We start from the raw sequence: 16,324 nt of genomic DNA, 5'->3' as shown, positions 1-16,324 counted from the left end.
AAATATTCTGTTGTTGACAAACCACAAGTGACTGAATAAAGCAGCGTGCATCACATCAAAAATATCCATCATTGTACTGTACCAGGCAACAAGCGAGCAACAGAACACAAGACAGCATTAACAAAAACATATATTGTCTCATCTTCACAGCACGTTTTTTTACCTGGCCTGCGCCTCGTCCAGGCTTTCGTCTGTGATGGCCATGATCTGTTGTAGAATATCCCCAATGTCTTGTTGCGGTTGACCGAGCTGTTTTCTAACAGAGTCTGGGTCGCCAACGTCGCCTTGTGATAACCCGCCGAGTCCGGCGAGACCTGCCAGCATTCGCGTCTGATCATCCATAGCTACTTTCAAAGAAACCTAGGTGCTTTCCTCGCAATCGAATTCACACAATTAGCCAGATAGCTAGCTAACAATGAAACCCCCAGCGCAAATCATACGCCACTGGCTGATAGTAATTAATTACAGCCAGCTAGTTAACCTAAAAAATACAATTCCAAAGCAGTTCCACATTCATAAACGGTTTGTGCTGCTCGCCGATGTCAATAACCACGGTAAGCTAGCGAATAAATGCTGCTAACTAAGCAACTGGCAAGCTAGCTAACCCTAAGAAACATACAGAGGGAAAAAAGCAACGGACACATCCACTAACTATGGAGCTGGCAGACAGCGCCTCACGCTAAAACAAGAAGAAAAGCGTTGTGTCCGGCGAATAAAATATGCATTCAAAATAATGCAAAATAAATAAAGACCAAACAAAATGTCCGAACACCTCTCTAGCTAGTCATACGCTAATAAATCACACTTGCGGTGGTTCAAAGGGTCTTATCAAAACAAGAGTATTGTTTTCGCAGACTGGAAAAGGCAGCGCCAGGACCAGTGTGCATCGTTCACAGAACACCAGGTCGCGCTAGCTAGTGTAGCTAATTACCAAATTAGCTCGCTAAGTAGCCAGTTAGCTAGATACTTCAAGTGTGTAAAACAAACTCGTATGGCATCGGTAAAGAAAATAACTAAATTACTATAATTTGATAACACTAGTTATGCAAATAACAGGCAAAAAAAGTATGGGTTAATTTTAGATAGCGTTATTTACTTGCGCCAGAATAGTTAACTGAATTAAAAGTGGCTTAAAATGTTAACGAGAACCACAATGCGAAAAGCTCAGAACATAACTAACTAGCTTGATGTGTGATAAAATAGAATCGCAACTGATTTAATTATTCCAAACAAAATTTAGCAAGTGGGCAATGCTAGTTTACAAGGCAACGACGCTGGCATGCTAAATAGTTAGCTAACAACAAAATGATCACCAGTAAATTTTTACGGGTCCTCAGCTGGGACAGTCATTCTCCTCCCATGTAAAACAAAAAATCACGTTTGAGGAAAAAAATGTTTGCTGAAAGTTATAATGGCATTCTTTTCCAACGGGCAGCCACGGAAAGATGAATTCCGTAACACTCTTGGCTGCAGTGGTGTGTGTTTTCTCAGATCTTCTTCCCCGATAAAGGTTAGCGTTTTCCTTTGCTGTTTTCTCCCTGCTGCTCATGAAGTCACAGACAACTCTGTGACCATACAATATCGTGCATTCAATTCACGATGCTACTGCGTCAAATTGTATTTGATTAGATATTCACTTTCCATGTAATTTTTTTTGTAGACATTTTCCTGTTTCATATAAACGAATCCAGGGCCATATGAAAAACTTCAGTCGGCTATTTTACACTTTTGTATTGAACCAGTTTCGCTCCCTTCCCTGACATGCAGATGACCCTAATCAGTGTTTGCCCACTGAGCTAAGGCTGGCATTCAGGTCACAGGCATAGTTATTTTTTTATGCGAAATGAGACTTCACGGAAGCACTTCTGCTACAATAGTATACTGTCGAGAGGTCTTGACCTCAGTGGCACACTAAGTTTTCAGTGGGCAGATCAAGGGGTTGAGTTTGAATAAGGTGGTACTTATTGGACTTGGCTAAGTGTCAGTTTGACACAATTGTAATTCGTGGTGTATGTTTTCTTTACTGTCAAGATCCCCTCAACCCTGAACTGTCAGTCGATTGAATTACCACCACGCTCCATCCATTGATCAAATCAATGACTGACTCATACAGTAACTGGGACCAATATTTAAGTATCTTATAATTAGTCTACTAAAAATTGGTCAAATTGGAACAAATCACACCAACAAACAGGCCACTAACAAACTGGACGTGTTCAGAAACATCCCATGAAACATCCTCTTATGTCTTTTTGTGTGAGAAATATATACAGAACAGATTGAATACAAACGTCCATTTTTTTTCTGCAAACGTGGACGATTTTGCTGCAGTTTATCACTCAGATGAGAGAGCAGCTCCGCTAGATGAGTTGGGAGACTGAATAGACATGGAGAGAAGGCTGACTGCTGTGCTGGAATAATAGGTGTGTACACCACGAAGGGGAGTGCACGGGACAAAACTGGCCGTGGATTCTGCTGACGCTCGGTGCATCCCTCTTCCACAGTCTATGCCTAATCAATCTGAAGTTAGAGAAGGGAGAGGGGGTAGATTTCATAAAGACCTGGCCTAACAGAGAGAGAAACATTTTTATAGCACCGACAGGCATTTGCACATCAAAAGTAGGACCAGGCATATTACGGGTAACAAAAAAGCATTTACGTTCAACCCAATTTATTTGAATACATTTTTGGTCCATTTGCAAACTCTATTATTGTAAGACTAATGTAAAGCAGTGATGTCAAATCTAAAGAAAGTATACATGATCAATAACTAATGTGCTAATCCATATTTTGTATCTAGTTCTCTACTATATTTCTCTTTTTAGATCCTGTTTGTTCTGTGAATGTGTTTCTTCAGTACCTGAATGCGTGACTTGACTTCTTTCAATTTGTAAGCAGGAGATGCCCTCTCTCTCATTCCACAAGCACCCAGCCTTATTTCCATCCAAATAAGAATCGATCCCTTGCCGTGCACCACCCTCCCTCCATGACTCTCCCGCGCTCACGACCCCACTTTTCTCCCTCTGTCCTCTCTCGCTCTCTCTCTCTCACCATGCACCCCCCAATGCAAGAACAGCCCACAGAAAATACATGTTTGTAATACAGCAATAAATAAGACCAAATATCATGGTGATTTGAGTCAGTAGGTGCAGGACACCTTTCCTATTTGGGCAGAATTTGAGCCCGTCTAATTCCTTTCACACAGTTTCTTAAAAAAAGACATCACACTGTTCATGCAAATGTAACTATTGACTGTTAAAGTTATCTGAGGATTTATTCCTCATCGACGTCAGGGCCACATTCAATTGTTCATGTTTCTCCTGGTAAGAGGCACAACCATATAGCATGAATTACGGTGAGAAGATGTAAGAGGTGATAGTGAGTGAATGATATTGAAAAAGGAGAAAAAAAGGGAGGGGGGTTATGAAATACTTGGCATAATGTCAGGCCTTCGTTCTGCATCAGTAACTTGGTGAAAGGAGAGGGAGGGAATCACGGTGAGGTGGGGGAGGGGCTTCCTCCCTGATGGACAGGAGAAGGGACAGAGGAAGACAGCAGTGCCAGAGGAGAGAAAAAAGGACCGAATCTCTGGCCAAAACAAAAAAGATTACAGGATAAGAAAGGGACATTATAATACATAAGATACAAGGGTGTGTTGTGAGAACTAACAAGTTGTGTGTAGAGAGAATTTGTCCCCTTGTTACACACTGAAACCAATAATGTTTCAAAGGAGTTGGGTTGGAATAACATTTCACACTTCAATGGTCAGAAAGTAAAAGACATATTCAGATAATTGCTGTTAATAATGTAAAAATCATTCACATTTTTTTTACAAGAATATACAGGAAATTAAAGGAAAGCTGGTATCGTGCAAATTAGCCCCAAAAGACAGGTGAATATTTTCTACATCTTTTACTATAGGTGAATATTCATAAACTGCTTAAATAAAAGGTGAGATCGCCCTCTGGTGGCCAAGAGCATACGTTTTGTAGGGAGAGTGGGGTGTCCGTCCCAAATGGTACCCTGTAACCTATATAAAAGTAATACTTTTGACCAAGGGCCCATAGCACTCTGGTACAAATTAGTGCACTATATAAGGAATAGGGTGCCATAGTATAGTGGTGGAATAGAATTAGAATAGATAGGTTATAGCAGAAATAATCAACATTCATCCCATGAAGATAGATACCAGAGCCTTATTTACAAACAACCAAACAAGGCACCAAAGAGAACAGCTAACTTAGAGAGCCATGGGTACAGAGTGAAGACCCATAAATACAGAAAACACAGAAAAGGTCAGACTGATCTTTCTATTGGTCATTCATTGAGTGAACCTGGACGAGACGAAAGGTCACAATACAGTCATATCTATTAAAGGTGTGCTTTGTCTTGCTTGTACAAAGCCAGAATTCAGTCTGCTTAGTTCTTTTTTTTGCCATGAAAAATCTAGTATGGTTGTACCGTGATTCTGTATTGTGACAACCCTAAGACAGAGGCACTAGGATGATGTGTTGGTTGATACAGAGGGTGGGGGTCCTGCCAGTAGATCCCTGACTGGGTCAGAGGAGAGTTCCTGGAATCCCACATCAGTCGCTGATGGGGGAAGAGATAGAAGTACACACTTAATACATGATCACAACAAATACATTTTAAAACACACAGAGTATATTCGAACACAATTTTATTATTTTAAAGGGGAGGTGCAGTTAACTTAATTTTCCTGTTTATAAATATTTCCACACCGAGGTCAACAGTGACATTTTTTAAATTATGATAATGCACTTTTTGTAAGAGCTATTTGAAAGAAAATGCCTGGAATTTCAGCCCGTTCAGGTGGGATGGAACTGTTGGCACACATCATCACATGGTGACCTGCTTATAAAAGACCAATGACTGATCATCTGGGTAGGCTCTCGACCATCCTCTCAGGACTCTGCATGCAACTACATTGAAATTTGCTTCCTAACTACCACCTGATCAGACTGAACATTTCAACAGCTAAAGAAGGCTCTGGGAATTAAATGATCCAAATATAATTGTTATTTTTCATTAAATAAGTGATTTATTAGACATTTAGTGATTTAAAAATAAGACTGCATGGGGTCTTTAATAAGTCAAGAAAAGTGTTAAGCTGGGAGAAAACATTTTGAAACCGATTGAAAGGTACTACCTAAATAGCAAAAAATAATAATATATATATAAAATAAAAAGGTTTTGCAAACATTCTGCCCTACTGACCACAACCCCGAGAACCACTACATCCATTCATCCACCGAGACAGACATATCCTTACCCAATCTGCAGCTTGTCTCCTTCACCAGTAGCTGAGACTGTTCGAGTACGGACAGCAGCTCCCTGACCATCTTACACTGGGTGTCCATCTATGGAGGAAGATAATGGTTTTTTATTACGTGTAGAGCTAGTAAACCACAATTTAAGAGGGTGATGTGAGCTTTTCACAACTCAAACTGTAATAAAACTCCAGCCTTCGATATGCGCCCATCTCCAACAAAAGCCAGTGTAAGTAAGAATGTGTTCTAAACTGACTTGCCTAGTTTATTTTAAAGGACAAGAAGAGACTTGCTTGAGCCAAGAAACACGAGCAATGGACCAGTTGAAATCTGTCCAAATTTGAGATTGTTGGTTATTTTACCAAGAAGGAGAGTGATGCATCAGATGACCTGGTCTCCACAAATCACCTGACCTCAACCCAATTGAGATGGTTTGGGATGAGTTGGACCGCAGAGTGAATGAAAAACAGCCAACAAGTGCTCAGCATATGTGGGAACTCCTTCAAGGCTGTTTGAAAAGCATTCCAGGTGAAGCTGGTTGTGAGAATGCCAAGAGTGCACAGAGCTGTCATCAAGGCAAAGGGTGGCTCCTTTGAATAATCTAAATATATTTGGATTTGTTCAACACTTTTTTTGGTTACTACATGATTCCATAGTTTTACATTTACATTTAAGTCATTTAGCAGACGCTCTTATCCAGAGCGACTTACAAATTGGTGCATTCACCTTATGACATCCAGTGGAACAGCCACTTTACAATAGTGCATCTAAATATTTTAAGGGGGGTGAGAAGGATTACTTTATCCTATCCTAGGTATTCCTTAAAGAGGTGGGGTTTCAGGTGTCTCCGGAAGGTAGTGATCGACTCCGCTGTCCTGGCGTCGTGAGGGAGTTTGTTCCACCATTGGGGAGCCAGAGCAGCGAACAGTTTTGACTGGGCTGAGCGGGAACTGAACTTCCTCAGTGGTAGGGAGGCGAGCAGGCCAGAGGTGGATGAACGCAGTGCCCTTATTTGGGTGTAGGGCCTGATCAGAGCCTGGAGGTACTGAGGTGCCGTTCCCCTCACAGCTCCGTAGGCAAGCATCATGGTCTTGTAGCGGATGCGAGCTTCAACTGGAAGCCAGTGGAGAGAGCGGAGGAGCGGGGTGACGTGAGAGAACTTGGGAAGGTTGAACACTAGACGGGCTGCGGCGTTCTGGATGAGTTGTAGGGGTTTAATGGCACAGGCAGGGAGCCCAGCCAACAGCGAGTTGCAGTAATCCAGACGGGAGATGACAAGTGCCTGGATTAGGACCTGCGCCGCTTCCTGTGTGAGGCAGGGTCGTACTCTGCGGATGTTGTAGAGCATGAACCTACAGGAACGGGCCACCGCCTTGATGTTAGTTGAGAACGACAGGGTGTTGTCCAGGATCACGCCAAGGTTCTTAGCGCTCTGGGAGGACACAATGGAGTTGTCAACCGTGATGGCGAGATCATGGAACGAGCAGTCCTTCCCCGGGAGGAAGAGCAGCTCCGTCTTGCCGAAGTTCAGCTTGAGGTGGTGATCCATCATCCACACTGATATGTCTGCCAGACATGCAGAGATGCGATTCGCCACCTGGTCATCAGAAGTTTTGATGTCTTTACTATTATTCTACAATGTAGAAAAAAGTACAAATACAGAAAAACCCACGAATGAGTAGGTGTCCAAACTTTTGACTTGTACTGTACATTCAAGTGTTTTAAAATGAGGCTTTCTACATTCTGATTATTTTATATTGTTCAATCAAACTTTGAATAAAGTGACTGGGCACTTTGAATACAGTATTGTTTGACATGACAACGAGGGGTTAATGTGACAGGGTAGGAACCAAAATATTGGTCAGCGTTTCTCAGGGGACACTAATTAGATATTACATTACATGTCCTCTTACTTGATGTAACTAAAATATGAATGCCTTGCCTATTCCTCTCAGATTTAGAATATACTGTTGTACAAGGAGACATATTTCACCGGACGTATAAATGTAAATGGTAGTGAGAGGAAGCCCACTTGCCGGCAGTGGGAGAGGATGGAACGCGATAGATTGAGTGACATTCTGCAAACACTCATGAATGAAACATTTGATTTCAATAGTTTTCTGTTCCCAAAACAATCATCTGTTATGAACAGATGAGACTAAGTTTTGTAGACTTTACCCTTTTTTAAAATATTTAAATCACGTTTAGGAGTGCAAAGGCAAATTTAGTTACTGTACACACGCACTTCAGAGTAGGCGTTCCCTAACGGAAATATGCAGATATATATTAGAACGCACCAACAGGATCTTGCTTCCTTGTGCTTGGCTCTGCCCACTAAGACTCATTTGTTCAAATGGAGCAAATGGAGTAAACTATAAAAACAGACATTAACACACAGAGGAGTGATGTAACATTTAAACAAACCAAACATTAAAATACTGTTACACAAAGATAAACTAAAAGACACAAACCGGTCTGTGCAGCAATACCAGTATACAGTAAAATACAGTAATACCACCCAGCCCTTGCTCAGGCTATTAATGGACAATTTATGTTAGATTAATTCACACCCACAAGGGTGTGATAAATATTGGGGGGGGGGAAATGTTGCTCTACCCTGAAGGCAAGTACAGACACTGTTCACAGACACATTAGCTGTCAAAAAACCCATATTGCATTGAGCTACAATGTGTGCACTGTAGCTAACATCTTTTACTTTCTGAGCATTTTACACAGAACACTGAGGGGTGAATCCTAACTTCCACTTCAGTCACATTTAGAATTATTTGTAGTCTCCCATTGACATAAATGCATGACTAAGTGAAAATGTGACTTAATTGATGTTAAGATTTGCCCAATAGAACATTTTAAACTCCACAGGCCCTTTTCCTGGACACAAAAAGCCAAATACCAGACTATAAAACTATTTCAACAGAGATTCTCCAATGAGCTTGCTTTTAGTCTAGGACTAGGCCTAATCTGTGTCCAAGAAACCGTCCCCAGGTGGTATAATACTAGTTTGTCCGTCTTACCACCATGTCCATAGTGGACAGTACGGGCTGCTGTCTGCAGAGCAGGCTGTGGTAATCAGGTTTGTGCTGGATGAGCTGGCTCTGTGAGGACTGGGCCAGGCAGCTAGGGTCTAATGTCACCCCCGTCTCCTGGCACTGCTCCACTCGCCTGCAAAGGGAAAGGAGGTAGTATAGACACATTTACACGAACCAAAAACCATGGCCCTAAAATGGTCTGTAGCCAACTCTTGTATCATTATCATGCCATGCTGTACAATGAACAAGCATTGGGAGCAGATCAGCTTTAATATTGCTGATACATTGATGGAAGCTACAGTCTAATTGTCTGCTTCATTTACAATCCACATATATTTTTTGTACCAGTCAAAAGTTGACACACCTAATCATTCAAAAGGTTCTATATTTTTACTATTTTCTACATTGTAGAATAATAGTCAAGACAAAACTATGAAATCCTGTAGTAACCAGAAAAGTGTACAATCAAAATATATTTTAGAATCCTCAAAGTAGTCACCCTTTGCCTTGATGACAGCTTTGCACACTCTTGGCATTCTCTCAACCAGTTTCACCTGGAATGCTTTTCCAACAGTCTTGAAGGAGTTCTCACATATGCTGAGCACTTGTTGCCTGCTTTTCCTTCATTCTGCGGTCCAACTCATCCCAAACCATCTTAATTGGATTAAGTTGGAGGATTGTGAAGGCCAGATCATCTGATGCAGCACTCCATCACTCTCCTTCTTGGACTAATAGCCCTTACACAGCCTGGAGATATGTTGGGCCATTGTCCTGTTGAAAAACCAATGATAGTGGGACTATGCCCAAACCAGATGGGATGGCAAATCGCTGCAGAATGCTGTGGTAGCCATGCTGGTTAAGTGTGCCTTGAATTCTAAATACGTCACAGACCGTGTCACCAGCAAAGCACCATCACACCTCCTCCATGCTTCACGGTGGAAACCACACATGCAGAGATCATCCGTTCCACTACTCTGCGTCTCACAAAGAAATGGCAGTTGGAACCAAACATCTCGTATCTGGACTCATCAGACCAAAGGACAGATTTCCACCGGTCTAATGTCCATTGTGCGTGTTTCTTGCCCCAAGCAAGTCTCCTTTTCTTATTGGTGTCCTTTAGTAGTGGTTTCTTTACAGCAATTCAACCACGAATGCCTGATTCACACGGTCTCCTCTGAGCAGTTGATGTTGAGATGTGTCTGTTACCTAGTGGTTAGAGCATTGGACTAGTAACCGAAAGGTTGCAAGTTCAAATCCCCGAGCTGACAAGGTACAAAATCTGTCGTTCTGCCCTTGAACAGGCAGTTAACCCACTGTTCCTAGGCAGTCATTGAAAATAAGAATTTGTTCTTAACTGACTTGCCTAGTAAAATAAAGGTTTAAAAAATAAATTAATTAATAGAACTCTGAAGCATTTATTTGGGCTGCAATTTGAGGCTGGTAATTCAATTGAACTTATACTCTGCATCAGAGGTAACTGTGTCTTCCTTTTCTGTGGCGGTCCTCTTGAGAGCCTGTCATCATAGCCCTTGATGGTTTTTGCGACTGCACTTGAAACTTTCAAAGTTGCTGAAATTTTCCACATCGAGTTTTCCACATACATTCAGGTCTTCAAGTCATGATGGACTGTCATTTCTCTTTCCTTATTTGAGCTTTTCTTGCCATAATATGGACTTGGTCTTTTACCAAAATAGGGCCATCTTGTGTATACCACCCCTACCCTTGTCAAAACGCAACTGATTGGCTGAAATGCATCAAGGAGGACAGAAATTACAGAAATTAACTTCTAACAAGGCATACCTGTTAATTGAAATGCATTCCAGGTGACTACCTCATGAAGCTGGTTGAGAGAATGCCAAGAGTGTGCAATGTGAGCCATGACCAGCCTTTCAAAGCACTTCATGGCAACCGACGTGAGTGCCACGGGGCGTTAATCATTTAGGTAGGTTACCTTCGCTTCCTTGGACACAGGGACTATGGAAACACTGCAACTAGTTGGTTGTAATTTTGGGTAGAACGGCCATTTCCATATATTTTTGCTAGCTGCATGTGTGACATAACTCCACCAGTCCTATTTATGATTTAATTTACAAAGATGTTTATTATCAATTAGTATATTTGAGTTTAACCCCAATATTAGTTCTGTCTTTTCTGGTGGATTAAACTGAAATTGCAAACAACTTTCTATGGCTCATTTAAACAAATAATGATATTGGAGATGATTTCCTTTTCAAATTACCAAAAGTGAGGTAATGGGAAAAGGCCATTCTTGAACATGGGGTGAGACATTCTTACTAATTTGCTAGAGAACCAGTTCGGATTCATGTATAACTTTTGGATGACTGATGCCTTCAGAGAGACGTCAAATTCTTTAATATTTAATCATTTCTGCCCTCCGAATTCATATTCATTATATGAATAGGCCCTTTTAAATTTTGTCTGGCTTGCCGTTCCAAATCAAATATATATATTTTTGCCCATATAATAAAAACAGGTCGCTAGGTGTAGGCAAGACCATAAGCAAATAGGTCAACTGTGATATGACTAGAGTTAATAATCAGGGTTATTTTTCCAGGAATAGACAGGTGTTATCCTTCATGGTAGCAAGATCTAATCTATTTTTGCTAACTTTCTATTAAAAGTTATTGGAGTGAAATAATTTCTTTCGGGATATGTATACAGAGTATGTCCACATCAACCATCAGACAGATTTTATTGGTAAACTACATGGTAAAGTAAAAGTTGACTTTTTTTATGATCCAATATGTAATATAGTAAACTTATCATTTGGTTGTAATCAAGAGGTTAGAAAAATTATCTAGATCTTCTATGAGGCTGTGGAGAGATCCAAATTGTGGATTTAAAAGAAAACACGAATCATCAGCGTATAAATGACACCTTCGTTTTCAAGCCCTGGATTACTAACCCCTAAATATCACTCTTGTATCTGATTAACAGCTATCATTTCGATGGCAATAATAAGGAGATATGCCGATAGTGGACAACCTGGTTTTACTCCTGTTGACAGTTTAAAACTTTAAGTAGCTATTATTTACTGTTCTACACATAGGGTTACTGTACATAACTTTAACCCATTTTATAAAAGATTCTCCAAATATTCCAGGCATTTATATTTTAAAATTCCAGTCATACTTTATCAAAGGCCTTTTCAAAGTCAACTATGAATACCAGGCACATGAAGACAAATCACTTTATTGACAACCCAAAACTTGGGAGCTTGGGGAGTACAGAACGAGAGCATGTAATTTGTGCGTGTGAATGTGCTCACCTGGCCAATTCTTCAGCTTTACTCCGATGCTTGTCTAACAGGGAGTCCCAAGATGCACTCTCAGCCTGCAGCCTGAATCACAATCACAATTGTTATTCATTGCGCACGTGCACACACACACACACACACACACACACACACACACACACACACACACACACACACACACACACACACACAGAGAATCAGTTACCTGTGTATAGCCTTCCTGGTCTGCTCCAAGGTGTTCTGCATTGCAGTGTCACTAGCGAGAAAGAGACAAGTCAAAAGGGATTCATAAAAGATGACTGAATGAATACAGAAAGGCCTGAACTAGAAATTAAGGTCAATAAAGAATGCCAGTCCTTTTTCTTTTGGGCTATTCCGATACCAGAATTGCAATCATTTTCTCCATGTCAAAAATGAAAACCCGAAGCAACTCTTTGTTCCTTTAAAAACCTGTTATATGTAAAATAAAATGTATGTAAAATAACATGTGTTGTGGGGGGGGGGCAAATAGACTGCTCAGGAAAAAAGTAAGTAGGTATGCTTAAGGACATTAAGCCAGTGAACAAAATGAAATTGCCTAGAGACAGCATTACTTGGCTGTGCTTGTGGGAGGTTGTTGACACTGTGGCTCACTGCGTAGGTCTTTGGCCAGGCAACACCACCCCTTCTGTACATCCTCCACTGAGACAGGGCAGAGAAAGGCATTAACGAATGATAACACTATTAGACAACTCCTACCGTGCATTCGGAAAGTATTCAGACCCTGACCTTAAGCATTCTAGTACAGTTAAATAGTAACATACACACGCAGCAGTCTAAGGCATTGCATCTTAGTGCAAGAGGCGTCACTACAGTCCCTGGTTCGAATCCAGGCTGGAACACATCCAGCTGTGATTGGGAGACCAGTTTCTACTGGTCATTGTTTTCAGGCGGGTTCTATTTGTGCTAGCTAGCTACGCCAGAAGTTGCAGTCCAACAAATAATGCTGTGTAACCAACACCTTATTGTAAACACATTGTTCGTGGCTGGTGTTTGCAGACTTCTTTGTACAGCTTTGACAGCGTTAATTGACGTGTCTTTTTGGACACGCAACGACCTAAACAGCGTTCCATAGTATGTTGTGAAGCTAATAGCAGTGACACAAACCCATTATCTTGGCTTTAACGGATTTCGCCTCGAGTCGTCTTGCTGAAATTTTCTTACCATTTCAAATGATTGCTTAACTTGTTGACTGCAAGATCCACACAGCAGATATTGTGGGCTAGGTTAGGAATGCTGTGTTGCATGTGTACTTTACGTGGCGTTATTACGTTATATAGGTATGCAAGTCAGCTTTGACATCGGTTTTGCATAAACTAGACAGACATCGAGCCGATACCGACGTTGGCATTTTTAGATAATCTCGGGCAATTCCAATATATTGTGCATCCCAAATAGAAATGTTTGCATTATTTTTTTAAGTATCACATTTGCATAAGTATTCAGACCCTTCACTCAGTACTTTGTTGAAGCACCTTTGTCAAAAATTACAGCCTCAAGTCTTCTTGGGTATGACGCTACAAGCTTGTCACGTGTATTTGGGGAGTTTCCCCCATTCTTCTCTGCAGATCCACTCAAGCTCCGTCAGGTTGGATGGGGAGCGTTGCTGTCCAGCTATTTTCAGGTCTCTCCAGAGATGTTAGATCGGGTTCAAGTCCAGGCTCTGCCTGGGCCACTCAAGGGCAGAGAGACTTGTTCCGAAGCCACTCCTGCGTTGTCTTGGCAGTGAGCTTAGAGTCGTTGTCCTATTGGAAGGTGAACCTTCACCCCAGTCTGAAGTCCTGAGCGCTCTGGAGCAGGTTTTCATCAAGGATCTCGCTGTACTTTGCTCCATTCATCTTTCCCCTCGATCCTGAATAGTTTCCCAGTCCCTGCAGCTGAAAAACAACCCCACTGTATGATGCTGCCACCAACATGCTGGTGCCAGGTGGAATCCAGAAGTGACGCTTGGCATTCAGCTGTCAGAGCAGATCACAGATTACTGAACCTGTACATAGCCCACCTATAATTTAGCCCAAACAACTACCTCTTTCCCTACTGTATATATTTTTATTTGTTTTGTTCCTTTGCGCCCCATTATTTTTATTTCTACCTTGCACGTTCTTCCACTGCAAATCTACCATTCCAGTGTTTTACTTGCTATATTGTATTTACTTTGCCACGATGGCCTTTTTTTTGATGGCCCTTCTCAACTCATTTGCTCACATCGTATATGGACTTGTTTCTACTGTATTGAATGTTTATTTTACTCCATGTGTAACTCTGTGTCGTTGTATGTGTCGAACTGCTTTGCTTTATCTTGGCCAGGTCGCAATTGTAAATGAGAACTTGTTCTCAACTTGCCTACCTGGTTAAATAAAGGTGAAAAAAATATTTTAAAAATTCAGGCCTTTGCTCATAGCAAAGGGTCTGAATACCTATGTAAATACGGTATGTTTTTTGTAAATTTGCAAACATTTCTACAAACCTGGTTTCACTGTCATTATGGGGTATTGTGTGTAGATTAAAAAATACATGTAATACATTTTAGAATAAGGCTGTAACGTAATAAAACGTGTTAAAGGGGAAGGGATCTGAATACTTAACAAATGCACTGTATGCCTAGTGCACTGCACTCAACTTATTTAACTAGGCAAGTCAGTTAACAACAAATTCTTATTTACAATGACGGCCTACCATAAGGCAAAAGACCTCCTGCGGGTACGGGGGAATATAGAACAATACACACATCACGACAAGAGACACTACACTACATAAAGGAGAGACAGACAACAACATAGCATGGCAGCAACACATGATTAAGCGTGGTAGCAACACAAAACATGGTACAAACATTAATTGTGCACAGACAACAGCACAAAAGGCAAGAAGGTATAGACAACAATATATCACACAAATCAGTCACAACTGTCAGTAAGTGTCCATCATTGAGTCTTTGAATGAAGAAGTGGAGAAAACAGCTGGCTCCATTCAAAATACAGCACCGAACCAGTAGGGGGGTAAACATTGGATGTTTTTTTTGTTGCTAGATGTTACAATCCAAAACAACTACTTATCTGACAGACGTACAAGAATCCTACCAACCTTGTGTCTGAAGTGACTCTAAACTGCCGTTGGGTGTCGTGCTCAGTGAGTCTTGTAACTTCTCAACTGCCAGCTGGAGACAAAGAGGAGAGAGATGGGACACACAGAAAGTGAGTTAAATTGTCAGCCAGGATCACATAGATGTTGTAATAATCTACAGGTTGAAGTTAGCCTGACCTTCAAAACCACACAACCCCTAGCGAATTGTAATCACTTAAACATACCCTCATAGAAGCCTCCATCAGTTTCTCCAGCCTCTCCTCCTCGGGTAGGGATTGGCTGATTGACCTGCATAGAGCTGGATGAAAGGCATTTAGCTTAGCGCGTTTACAGGTATTTTGAGTTTTTTTTTGTAAATCACTAGGCCCCAATTGTGCCTCCTTTCCTTACTGCCATTCATTGTTGTTTAGGGTCAAGCTGGGATAGGTAGTTGACTCTATCCATAGCTCGGAAAGAGTATATGTTTTACGGCTCAAGATTACCCTCTATCCAACTGGATGCTCTGACTAGTGTCACCCATCCCAGACACCAAAACCAATGTTGTCGACATTGAAAAATACAAGTTTCGGGTCTCACTCTGGGAGGTGCTGGAGAGGGCAGGGAGAGAGCGTCGGCCCCTGGTCGACCTCCTCCAGGATTTCCTTTGCGTGCTGCGGGGGCTCAACGACCGACCCTCTGTTAGAACACCCCCCTCAGGGTCCCTTCCCTGCCCCTCTCCTCCAGAACACGGCTCCATCTGTACCTCTGTTGTTTCTGACATATGTGTGGTGGTGGAGGAAGGAGTGTGTCTGCGGGGAGATTTGGGGTGAGGAGCTGCTGGGCTTGGACTCCCAGGGCAAACTCTTTTAAGTCCCTGCTGAGGGATTTCATCTTGGTGGACCTTGATCAACAGACAAAATGTGAGTGGGCTTTAAGATCATTCCTATGTTATCGTCAATGGTATGCTAACTTCGTCAGCTAGCTATCATTTTAGTAAGGTTATATTATGTATATTATATTGTCCCTTATGTGCAACCAAATCTGCCTAGACCACAACACAATCAGCTGTTGAGTGTCTTACCATCTTCTGGTGTTCAGCAGAGTGGTCGCAGCTGCGGGTGACATCAATGAAAGAGAGAGAAAAATCAACACAACCACTGAGCATAGTTGATGCTGAAATGGCTAGTTAGCCACGTTGATACACAGCTAACACTAGGACTACTTTAAAATTGGCGTATTGTCTGTGTTAGCTACTAGCTAACAACGTTAGTAGCCAACGTTAGCCGGGCAGTGAGGTCGGAGGTTAACGTTAGGAAGATACTCATTTAATGAAAAACCCAATACGAGCCCCTGAGATTGGACGCCAATTCTTCACAGTGAACTTCAGAAAAACTTTCAGTAACGTTATTAACTAAAAAGATACAAACCTTTCCGATTGCTCTCCAGAATTAATATCCGCCATTTTCTTTTTAAAAATCTGCCCGCGCACAAACAAAATCGCCCCTCCCATGTACAGATATGCATGTCGGGAAATGTAGCATTGAGCGACGTGGCCCCCTATGAACATATTTGGACTACTTAGGATCTAGCTACCATTTCTCTGCATG

The 16,324-nt window shown here is 41.6% G+C and overlaps 2 protein-coding genes across 6 annotated transcripts in view; both read right to left on the bottom strand.

The window, feature by feature from the left end:
• pbx4 (pre-B-cell leukemia transcription factor 4) overlaps nucleotides 1-395 on the bottom strand; it is a 50,359-nt gene extending 49,964 nt beyond the window's left edge. For all 5 annotated transcript variants that reach the window (XM_046304312.1, XM_046304313.1, XM_046304314.1 and 2 more), the window contains exon 1: nucleotides 164-395. In XM_046304312.1, the coding sequence (XP_046160268.1) occupies nucleotides 164-342 (179 nt within the window). In that variant the 5' untranslated portion in view covers nucleotides 343-395. The remainder of the gene's footprint in view (nucleotides 1-163) is intronic.
• Nucleotides 396-532: 137 nt separating this feature from the next.
• On the bottom strand, nucleotides 533-16,267 carry LOC123999014 (kinetochore-associated protein DSN1 homolog). Its single transcript, XM_046304330.1, has 11 exons — nucleotides 16,145-16,267; nucleotides 15,799-15,829; nucleotides 15,315-15,618; nucleotides 14,963-15,036; nucleotides 14,739-14,811; nucleotides 12,209-12,296; nucleotides 11,821-11,871; nucleotides 11,628-11,699; nucleotides 8,324-8,471; nucleotides 5,294-5,381; nucleotides 533-4,593 (listed from the first exon to the last, which is right to left on the bottom strand). The coding sequence occupies exons 1-11, from the start codon at nucleotides 16,225-16,227 to the stop codon at nucleotides 4,499-4,501; spliced, it is 1,107 nt and encodes a 368-aa protein (XP_046160286.1). The 5' UTR covers nucleotides 16,228-16,267; the 3' UTR covers nucleotides 533-4,498.
• Nucleotides 16,268-16,324: the final 57 nt, after the last annotated feature.

The sequence above is a fragment of the Oncorhynchus gorbuscha genome, linkage group LG16 (genome assembly GCF_021184085.1).
Source record: "Oncorhynchus gorbuscha isolate QuinsamMale2020 ecotype Even-year linkage group LG16, OgorEven_v1.0, whole genome shotgun sequence".
Classification (NCBI taxonomy): Eukaryota; Metazoa; Chordata; class Actinopteri; order Salmoniformes; family Salmonidae; genus Oncorhynchus; species Oncorhynchus gorbuscha.
This window is presented reverse-complemented; position numbering and strand designations above follow the sequence as displayed.